Source organism: Myxine glutinosa, chromosome 9 (genome assembly GCF_964187855.1).
Source record: "Myxine glutinosa chromosome 9, kmMyxGlut1.1, whole genome shotgun sequence".
In the NCBI taxonomy this organism is placed as follows: Eukaryota; Metazoa; Chordata; class Myxini; order Myxiniformes; family Myxinidae; genus Myxine; species Myxine glutinosa.
Window position 1 is genome coordinate 103,475,562 of NC_136269.1, and position 12,050 is coordinate 103,487,611.

The 12,050-nt window shown below is 40.7% G+C and overlaps 1 protein-coding gene across 1 annotated transcript in view; it reads right to left on the reverse strand.

Moving 5' to 3' along the window:
- LOC137435144 (WD repeat domain phosphoinositide-interacting protein 2) overlaps nt 1-12,050 on the reverse strand; it is a gene marked incomplete at its 5' end in the record, with an annotated part of 122,628 nt that overhangs the window by 51,598 nt on the left and 58,980 nt on the right. The window contains 3 exon segments of the mRNA XM_078784620.1: nt 2,523-2,617; nt 10,206-10,299; nt 11,642-11,829. Coding sequence (XP_078640746.1) covers nt 2,523-2,617; nt 10,206-10,299; nt 11,642-11,829 — 377 coding nt within the window.

Below are 12,050 nucleotides of genomic sequence, written 5' to 3' on the forward strand. Positions count from 1 at the left end.
CAATGGGTTTTCAAACATCGTTTCTTATTGGAAGTGTTACAAATCCTTTATGTTTGTGAGAAGTACAAACTAGAGACCCAAAGGAAATCATAGGCAGAGTAAAAACAATGATTTGGGGTATATCTTTAATCACTTTCTAATGCAGTTGGTCCGCAACATTCACAGGGGATACGTTCCTGGAAAATGCCATGAATGTCAGAACTGATAATGTGGGGTCATTGGTGAATGGTAAAAGGGGGGATAAGGTTCCCAGTGGTTCCTGATTTATGGAAAATCCCATGAATGCCGAGGAAAATCCATGAATATCGAGGAAAATCCATGAATATCGAGGAAAATCCCACGAGTGTTGAGGAAAATCCCACGAATGTTGAGGAAAATCCCACGAATGCCAGGGCATTGTTTCAATGGGGGAAAAGGAAGACAGATAATTGCACTAATATATTGTTACATTTATGGTGGTAGGTGAGAGGATACGGAGCTAGGAAGCTGAAATTTGGGCACAATAGTGAGCAAGTACTTTGTCAAAAACAGTATTTTTTGTTTTTTGATTAATCAATTAATTGATTAGTCACTTAATTATTATTGATTAATTAAGTACTAATTTATTTCCTTTCTCTTCTGGGCAGCATTATCTCAGGCACCTTTTGAGCTAGGAAGCTGATATTTGGACATGACAGTAACCAAGTGATTCGGTTATAAAGAATATTTTTGATTTATTGATTAATCAATTAATTATTAAATTTTTCCGATCAATGACTTAATTAATTAATTATCAAAAATTACAGCTTCGGATGAAGTGGTTTACATATGCTATTAGCCAATCGATTAAGAAAATATTGTATGATCATTATTTGTTGATTTTAATTATGCAATTAATCAATCAATTATTGTACACCTCTCCCTCTCAATACAGTTTGTATAAGCTGCACGGTGGTATTGCCAGGTGCCGAAGGCACTGCCACACTGGAGGATATTTATTTATTTGGCATGGGGGCGGTGTACTTTGAATGTATCTGTACTTGTTTCGTCTTTGATTTATTTTCAATAAACCATTATTGTTGAGTTTATTGTGGTGTTTGCGTGTTTTGTGGTTTCGGAATAAACCTGTGTGTTCCGTTCAGGTAAACGCTTCGCATTCCTTCATCCCTCGCGCGACAAAAATACCGCCATTTTCGGGCTGCGGCCTCGGGAGTAAAACTGTTTCAGGTATCCGTCATCCAGCGGTCTTAATCGCTGGTGATAGGCCAATACGCTGTGGAGTGTTTTCCTTCTGTACAGTAGCTCGCGGAGGATGACTTGTTAAGCGGCTGGTGGAATATCCTGCGAAGCAACGTTTACCATGTGAATGGTGGGATATCCCGTGAAGCTCGCTTACAGCGCGGTTAAAATATTTTAATGTGGTCTCTAAAAGCCGTGAAAACGGGTTCCTGCTGTCGTAAAATAATAAGTGTTTGCTGTTACTATTAGATCCGCTAAATTCAAGCTCGAGGTCCCGCTTTTCCTGTTAAAACAAACTAATTTTTGTTCCAATTAAATGCATTATTACCTTTCCAACGGCACCATTTGTATTATTGTATGACAGCAGAAACTCTTTAGAATAAAGCATTATGAATAGAAACTCGGCTCATTTTATACACGATTACCCAAGTACATTTGTAGTTTTAATCTACAAATACCAGTACATGTGCTCACCAGTGATTTAATTGATAATTCATGGATGTCTTTGTAATGCCTCGGTCACAAATGGCCTGCGGCGTGTTGGCGGCGGCCATAAGTCCCCAAAATTGCCATAACCGTGCGGTGGCCACACGGTAGATACGGTAGCCGTGAGGCGATCTCAAGGTTTTTTGCTCGTCGCAAGGGGCTTACGATTTTTTTAATTTGACATTAAACTTTTTTTCGGAAATCGCTAGGCCGTAGGCCGCAACCCCACCACATGTAGTATCGCAAGGTCTTGCGGCCTCCGTGAGATGGCCGTACGATGTTCTAAATATCGTACGGCGGCCGTGCAGTGACTTTAGTGCTGCCGTACGATGGCCTAACGGCAACCGTGACAACCGCAACAACCGTGCGGGCACCTTGCGATTGCCTTGCGGTCGCCGTGAGGGCGCCTCGCGGTCGCCTTGCGGTCTCCTCACGCATTTTGATTTCATGACTTTTACGATTGCCGTGCAGACCCCGTAACATTTGTGAACACTGCTGCCGCAGCCCGCAAAGCCGTACGATTTGTAAAAATCCCATCTACAAACCGCAGACCGCAGAACCGTGCGGCGGCAGCATCATATGTGATTAAGGCATAAATGGTGCTTGTAGAAAGTGAAGTTTGTCAAAATGTTTTCTACACATTAAATTGTTTTATGCAGCCAAGCTTGGTCTTGATAAATACCTTTTTCTCGACAAAGTAGGTTTTACTGTCGTTGACTATGCTCACATTAGTTTATCTTGGGCCCAGGGTACAACCATCCTCCTGGAACCAAAAGCTCCCAAAACACAAGTGATACCGAGTGATGACGGCTATTTACCAGAGAAAGAGTGTCGAAGATGGCAACATGACCGACAGTAACATTGGAGGGGTAGGCCAACAGCGACAAATCTCCCACCGAGAGCGCCTGCAAGCCTAAGGGTTGTACACATTTGAGAATGAACAAGAGAAAATGGTAATATATAATACACAAAGTGTATTTTACATTTCGTGATAACGAAACATTTTCGCTATTCAATAATAAAAAGCAGGCATCTCTTGCATCCAAGAAACATCACATTTTCTGAAAGGACTTTTAAAGAACTAAAATGAATCCATAGCACACTCATGGGCTGGTTGGTATCGTTGTAACAAACTGATTGAATCACAAGCACCATTTAAACTGTGCCTATCTCAGACACAGACTTAGGCTACAAGGATTTGCTCACCAAATGCATTCTGGTCAACTTATGGTCAACACCAGAAAAAATAATTAACTTGGCTTAAGGCACTCCTGCCTGATATTCATGAAAACAACAGAAAAAGATAATCCTATTACAACAAAATATTTGTAGCTATCCAAGCTTCGTTTAGTCTTTTATTCAAATCCAAAATGTATATAGGAGATTGTACAGTATTCTCATCTCCACCAATTGATTGCAATCAATTGATGAAAGTAGAACATCAGCTTTTATTTTCTGTACACAATGTACGATGTGGAATAAATGAATTGAAAGATAACACTCATGCGGTATCATTGACATATACTCTTACGTCCTTGCGTGCACAATAACATTTCAGTGACAAAAGTGGGATGGTTAATATTTAAGAATCAAATTCTGCCTCTGGGTAACCTTTGCTGGTGTTGAAAAATTATTTTAATAAATGAATAGTTATTTGTGCAACGTGCCTTGATGACCACAAGCTGTTGAAACCTGCTGGAGTGTTCAAACAGCCGCAAGTTTTGTTCTACAGTGTGACCTGTCAAAAGGTGAACGAGTCGCACTGTGTGGACAAGAATGATATAATATGGTCCAGGTGGCTACACACGGGAGGATTCATTAAAAAAAACACAATGGCGCTCAGTGGAGCACATACCTCCGCCAGATTGAACAGTTTATGTTTTGTATTCCACCGATAGGCCGGATCTGGATCCAGACGATTGGACCTTAACCAAAATTGAATCAATTCTTCCTTATCACACACCCAACCTGTCCACCAAGTTTCATCTGAATTTGTCCCCAACTTTTCTAGATATTCTGCTATGTATAGTTTTTGGCCCTATCTCTAAATGGTTAAGAATCACTTTAAAATATATAGTATCTAGATCCAGATCTTCACCAAAATCTAATCAATTTGTCCTTGTCACACACCCAACCTGTCCACCAAACAAACAGACAAACTGTCGAGGGGTGAAAACATAACCTCCGTCCACCTTCAGTGGCAGAGGTATTAATAACACCAAGTGCAAAACAACGATTCCACCATTATTAGACAATGTACAGAATGTTATGTCTCGATATATCGGTGGATGGTACTGCCAAGCACAAAGACCAGTTGTCAAAATAAGCTCCCATGGTATGGATGAAGTAGCATCGTATCATCATATTTTTCTCATGGGAAAACGTTTCTTGGCGTCATTGTCTTGTCCTTGAACATATGAGCGCATTTCCCATTTTGGGGACAGTAGATATAGCGGTGGCATTACCATTTTCATTTCTCCCCCCTTTCAGATGTTTTTGCACCCTACTTGCCCCACCAGAAAAAATTGAAAGAACAATAGTTTATTTCATTTTCAAGTGTTGTGGATAAAATGTGGATAGCATTCCATAAATGTGTCTTTTTTTTCTCCCATAACATGCATTATAACTTCAACTTCAAATGTGGCTTCAAGCACATTGAAAATCTGTATTAACTGTGCACGTGCTTGCATGGTAAATGGCACAGAGACTACATACGGCAGAGCACACAAACCATAGGTGTACTACATGAACGATACACGAGGAGATCGGCAGAGGGAGCCGCAGACGGAGACACTCGTTAATTTAGGAGTCGTAACCGAGCACGATCACAAACGCACTATAAGATCTTTGCTAATATCACTTCACTCTGGAATGTGTTCATCATGAATCGTAAACATTAACTCATTCTAAAGAATGTGCTAATAAAGCTTCACTCACCATTATCTGCCTTTTCCGGAAACGTGCCAAGAGTGATATTTGCAGGTAAGACAACCCTTACATCATCCTTATCTTAGACTTTGACTTTGCAATTTCTGTGTGGTATACTTTAAATGTTTGATTTTTGATTGGAACATCAAGTGTAATAGGAATGAGATGATGATGTTTTTATTACACCATTTGTAAACACTCACAAACCAGTCAGGAATGTAGAGGAAACCTACCAGTATTCAACAGATGCAGCTTCTTCTACAAACCAGACTGTTTTGAGGAACTTTTGTTCAATGTTTTGCCCATAGTCTGAACTTTGTCAAAGTTGAAACACCGAAGTCCGTTTCACCTGCCACAGAATTATTTTTTGATGCTCCAGATGTGTTATAACTTTTTGAGTTGTTCAAATTGCAGTGGGCGAAGTCCAGAAGGAGATTTTTTTTGTATACAGAGTCAAGGCATGTGGAGAAGCTAGAACACAGAATGGATCAGCATGTGACATAACAAAAGGAACAGCAGAAAGAGAAGGGGGAAATGCCAACACCAGGGAGAAAATAAACAGAGATGGATGACGGTTGAGGGGTAGGGGAGAAAGCAGCTGGTGGATAAGATGGATACAGAAGCAAACTTTGGGTGGTGGGAGATGGTTTAACGGGTGTAGAAACTATCATGGTTTTGGATTGGGGACGATCCGAGATGGCGGTGAACAGCTGTCTTGAAGACCTGGAGGGAAGACATTGAAGAAAATGTGGAAGTTGGTTGCACCACATGTGGGGAAAAAGAGGAACAAATGAGTGGAGATGAGCAGTGATTCTGGATTTTGGGACTTTCACAAGAAGGGGGTTGATGGTGGACCACATGTACCATGCAGATACCTGGGAATGAGAGGGCCGTGGGGCACAAATCACAGAGAGAGAGAGGGCTGATGGTGCAAAATCAGAAATGTGGTGGAAGAAGAAAGAGACCACTGACCTGTCTGCGATAGCAAAGTGATAGGCCCATAGACTCGGTTTCATCGTGGGAGATTCCAATGATCTGGACGACCTACTGTAATTCCAATGATCTTCAAAAATGTACTCAAATGAGTGACCCGTTGAGTTTAAGACTTTGTCAGATATGCAATAGGCTTGATAAGTACGTGCTATAAGTGCCCTAAGCACAGTTTGACTGCTTCATCACATTTCTTCATCACGTTTCGCAACCACTATTTCAAGCAGTACCATGTGCAAGGGTCTCTGGAGTCCAAATGTCTCTTCCGCAAAGCAAGTAACCACTGTATAAGAGTTCTTGAGGATGCCAAGCAACAATATGCTGCTTCTGTGGTCGATAACATTGCGCCTCAGGGGCTTGATTCTCGGGGCTTTTGGCGGATTGCCAACAGTGTACTCAACCGCAATAAATCTTCTATACTTCCTCTTTTTCATGGACCAGAGGTTGTTACTTCACCTCTGGATAAGACTAACCTTTTTTCAAACCACTTTGTTTCTAGTTCAACACTCAATGATCAGGGACTCAATGATCAGGGAATACCCTCTTCCTGATTTTCCATCTCGTACAGACTCTGATATTCTTGTTCCATTTATCACTCCTAAGAAGGTTGCCAGAATTATTCGTACCCTCGATGCCAAAACAAAAAAAGCGACTAGTCCTGATGGAATCCCTGTGATTGTATTGAAGATATGTTGTCCCGAACTGTCACCGATTCTTGCCAAGATATTCAACATGTGCTTGTCTGCTTCAGTGTTTCCTTCATCATGGAAAGTGGCTTCTGTTGTCCCTGTTTTCAAGGGTGCCGGTGAGCATTCTGAACTAAGTAACTATCGCCCCCATCAGCCTGCTTCCTGTAATAAGTAAGGTATTTGATCAATGAACAACTTCTCAGCCATCTGGAGGACAATGAACTTCTCACTGCCTGCCAGTATGGCTTTCTCTATTCTCGCTCTACTGGTGATCTGCTATCCTTAATTACGGATCATTTCAACAGGGCATTGAAGCTCAAGGGTGAAGCTCGATTAGTTGCTTTGGATATCTCAAAAGCCTTTGATAAAGTTTGGCACAGGGGTCTGCCCCACAATCTTCAGTCATATGGTGTATCTGGAGTGATGCATTCAATCATCTCAGCTTTCCTTACAAATCGCAAGATTAAGGTTGTACTTGAGGGTCAATCTTCTCCTACTTGCTCCATCAATTCTGGTGTTCTGCAGGGTTCTGTCCTTGGTCCCACATTGTTCCTTATTTATATCAATGATCTTCCTGATAATGTTCTGTCTCAGCTAGCCATGTATGTCGATGATTCCTCACTCTACTGTACATCTGCTGATTCACTCAATGCCACTCGTAATGAGGTTGGAGTTTCTCTGGACAATGATTTGGAAAATGTGTTGAAGTGGGGGCATGACTGGCTGGCAACCTTCAATGCAAAGAAAACTAAACTGTTGTCCATATCTCGTTCTCGAAACAGGTCTTTCCCTTCTGTGCACATGGGGTCTTCAACCTTAACAGAATCATCGGAGCTTCGGCTTCTTGGTCTGGACATGTATTCTAACCTCCGTTGGGATAAGTACATTTCTGGTATTGCTAAGAATGCTTCCAAGCGAGTTGGTTGACTTTATCGATCACAGAGGTATTTACCTCCTGAGGCCATTTTGTACCTGTATAAGGCAACTATACGTCCCCTCATGGAGTACTGTTGCCACATTTGGGCTGGAGCACCGGCCTGCCACTTATCTTTACTTGATCGGCTCCAGAAACGCATAGTCAACCTGGTTGGTGTGGAGATGAGTTCAACTCTTCAACCACTCTCTCACCTTAGGTCAATTGCCACTCTTGGTTTGTTCTACAGATATTTTCATGGCAAATGTTCTGTTGGACTTTCTAACTTGGTTCCTCCCATACGAATGTTTGGACACAAGACTCGGTTTGCCATCTCCGCTCACCCATACACTATAGCTGATCCAAAGTGCAGAACGAAAGGCTATGCAGATAGTTTTATCCCTCGTGCTGTGTCGCTCTGGAATTCACTACCTGTAACATGCTTCCCATTATCCTACGATTTACTCTGCTTTAAGAGGAATGTGAATTCATACTTCCTACATCTTTGAGGTTTAATCGCATTTTACCCGACCTCTGCTACTTCCGGTGTCTTGGATGTTTTCTTGATATATATATTTTTTTGTTTATTTATTTTTATTTTGTTTTGCTTTATCCTTATATTTTTCTAACTTTCTCTTAGCCCCTTACCTAGAGTGGCTGTATCCATTAAAAAAAGCAACATTTTTTAACGTTATGGACCAAAACTGCCACATGTCACGTTACTGACCACACGTTACTGACCAAAACTGAGAGCATGCAATATTTTGGCTCCAATTGATCAAATATTTGTTTACAGCATGCTGCTCATGTGTGATGCCCTAAATGAAGCCAAAGATGTCTCAGACGTGCTTCAAAGTTTGCAACCTCGATGATATCAGAACAGCAGATCCGATCCAAAATCTCATCGAAGAATTATCTACTTGGATGTCTACAAATTGTCTACAAAGGCTACACATTATTTTTTATCATTCACTTGAAATCTCCTTCAAACATAAACTAAGATATTGTAGTTCTGGACGAGTCAGCACACACCACAGTGCAGCAACTTCAGGCTAATTGGAAGACTTCATGGTTCCCACTTCAATAGATAAACATGAATCTGTATCTGGTTCGTAAAACATGAAAAGGGTGGTTGTGTTTCAGTGGTCGATGTGTTTATGAATGAACTGAAACGGAGATTTTGTGAAGGGAACTAAGCTATCTATCGATCACTTTCTGCGTTTGATCATTTTTCACACAAATTCCTGGACTTTGAAATTTTTCCTGGACTGGACATTTCTGGACAAATCATTTTTCACACAAATTCCTGGTCCAGCCTTTTGCAGCACAATATGCCCTCAATGCAGAAGACTTTCAAATGGAGATGAGACGAACCAAACGAATGAGTGAGCATACAGAACAAACCTTTGAATCCATGGAAGAGTGAACTCAATATCTAAAACCTCTGCGTTTGGGGTTCACTGAATTATGTAAAGCAATGATCATTGGAATACCCCTTCCAGTTACTACAGATGGATGTGAGAGAACTTTCAACAAATTGATACTCATCAAAAACCATCTGAGAAGCGCCATGTTGGACAGTAGACCGAAAGCCTTTTCCATCATAAGCATCCACAAAAAAGGGCACTCAGTATTGACTTGGTGGTTGTCGTTGACCACTTTGTTCAGTGATTTCCAAATACAGATTTGCCCGAATGATGGTGACGTTGCCAGAATGTATACTTCACTGGCACCCAGATGTACTCCCAAGCTCAGTGCCTGTTATGCATCTGTCTGTCCATCTGTGGAAGGTGTGAGGTGTGAGGTGTGAGGTGTGTGTGTGTGTGTGTGTGTGTGTGTGTTTGTGTTTGTGTTCGCTCCACTACGAGCCACTCTACTAAGTCACATGAACGATTAAAGTCACAATATTTAAAAACAAGAATGATCAAAAGGAATTGATCATATCGAAGAAGGAGGATGACCTATTCTTCCTGTGACCGAATATGTCAATTATCCTTTTCATGTCGTTTTCGATTGGTCTGTTTGCATAGGCACACTCGATGATGATAACAGCAATATTGTTGAGGCATTCCTGTCCTATCGTGGTGCAGAGATATGTTTTCATGCGTCTTAATGTACTGAAGGATCTGTCTGCTGTGAATGTTGACATGGAGCTCGTTTTTGTGCACAAGTAATGTTTTTTTTTGTGTGTATCTGCGTATGCATGATTGCGTGATATGCATTCAATGACAAAAATACGTCATTTCGAAAGTGCTTGAGGACGGGTGAATCTTTGGGATTCAGGCAGAGCTGCCACTTTCCAGATGTATAATAAATTCGAAATTCATCGTATTTTTACTATTATTTTAACCCCAAAAGGATTACAATTGATTGTTGCAAAAATGGTCAAATATATGACAATTCACGTGAGTTTATACATCACAGGCAAGTGGCAACCTTTTTGTCGTCTTGCGATATTTTTCCATCTCACGATATGTTGTCATCCCGATATTGTATGCCCGAATTATAAAATCGAAACTGGCTTTTGGGGGATCATTTGCCTCCTGGAGCATCCGTCTCATAAGCCCTTGGATGAACGGCAACATTGGAGATGGGAAGGTCGCATGAACACTTAATCATTAGCGATTTGTTTTCGAAAAGAATGGCTCCCAAAACAAAATCATTTGAATGAAAGCAAGCATGCATTTTGTTTTGAATACAAAGTAATGCACGACGGAAAATAAAAAGTAAGAAACAAAATTAATATCCTCCAGGTTTAGAGCGATCTCACACCCACATTATAAGAATTACAGAACAACACCAAAAACAATTCTATTTTTGTCAACAAAACATGGAGGCAAGTCTTATTTCTTAGTTCTTACTCCATCAATTACTATGCATTTCTACTTGTTTCATTCTCCGATTCGATTAGCAAAACCAGCCTTAAAGTATCCAAAACTGATGAAGAAATGAATGAGTAGCGAAGCAGCAAAGGCTGTTACCTTTGAGGCTTGGTGGAGAGAAAATTGTGTGCAATTCCACCAGGTCCTTAATATTATGGATGTGAAGGCTTCTTTCAAGGCATGCAACAAGCCGCTTTGGGAAAGGGTGGATCACAAAGAACTTCCTGTCAAACCCCACAGGCGGTTCAAACTTCGACGCAATTAAAATCACAATAAAAAAAGGAGAAAAAGGCAATAAAAAGTCATAGACCCCGTGGTTTATGTAATTTTGCTATACCGAGTTAAAGGCTGCCAGCTGGCTGTCTTTTGGCCGGATGACAACACAAAATTTGTCCACTCGTATATTGTCTTTTTGCCATGTTTGAACAAAATTGGTCAATGCATGTCCGAGAAATGGTTGGGAACATGTTTAAGTAACAAAATGGCCGCCCCAGTCAGCCATATTGGATCTGATCTCAAAACAAAATGACATGCATATGTAAGCCATCATTCATTATCTGTTTGACAATTTTAAACAAGATCGGGAAATGCATGTCCGAGAAATGGTTGAGGATGTTTTCACATCGGGTTTTTTTACAACTAAAATGGTCGCCAGTCGGCCATTTTTGATCGCATCGCAAAACAAAATGATCTGCATATGTAAACCATTATTTGTTGTCATTTTGCAAAGTATGAACAAAATCGGTCCATACATCTCTGAGATATGCCTGTGGATGCACGGACGGACAAACGGATGAGACCCAATCCATAAGCCCCCATTTCAGACTAAGTCCAATGGAGGCTAATCATATATTCCAGAAAAGCTAACTTGGTTGGTATGCCTGTTTCCCATCCTAATTTTAGCACGTCTGCATAAATTAAATAACCCGATGCTAAGGAACAACACATACTACATCGAAGCAAAACAGCCCGAATCAGTCACATGTGCATTAGGCACAGAAAGAAGATGGCTTCACTATGATGTTTACAAGTCGTTCCAGCACATGATAGCAGTTCTGATAGCATTTCCAAAAGCAATAAGCGAGCAAGATGTATTGTGTGGCATTTCAGAACAGAGAACATGCCTTTCTGGTTGTAGGACATGATGTACATATAAAACCGTTACTCCTGCCATTTACTTGCAATCAATAAACCGTTATCCATCTCGGGCAGCCAGATGTTACCATCACTCGGGTCGCTATAAAGTAGGAAAATGCCAGAACCTTAAAATGTCTCCCATCACTCATAGGTTATTATTCTTGGATTGAATCTATTCACTTTATTCAACTTCAAGTGAATTTAATGAATCATGCCTCCTTGCCTCGCCTCCATAAACGCTCTCGGTTGTCATTTCATTAATGACAGTATAAACCTTTAAAGAGTAGCCATAACTTGTGCTCATGTATATAGATAAACTCGAGCAAAACAACTTTAAACCTGTTATGAAGGTGCTCATGTATGAACAGTATCACAAGATCTTTCAGATAGCCTCTTACCTGCCTGTTTAGGGTGACCGAGATGATATCATTGGAATAATGGTGGCTGAGGATCTCAGCACCATTGTTGGCACCCTTTGCCCGGTTAATGTTGACGACTCGCAGTTGTTGTGGAGAATTGTGTGTCACAACTGCGACCAAGGCACCTCCAAAAAGTCTCTCAGCCAAAATGACTCCTCCTTCAGCTTCTTGGAGTTCACAAAAAAGAGCGTTTCAGTGAAGTCATTTATTACATTACGATGGAATGATATTGCTTTCACAGAAAAATGTTTCATGTTTTACAAGTCACCTTCGTTGCTTCAAAATCACACATCGCGTAAGAAAAGAGAACAGACAAATTGCAATATATATATATACGTATATATTGTTGTGAATATGAGAATGTTTTTTTTATTTTGTGGTGGTGGTA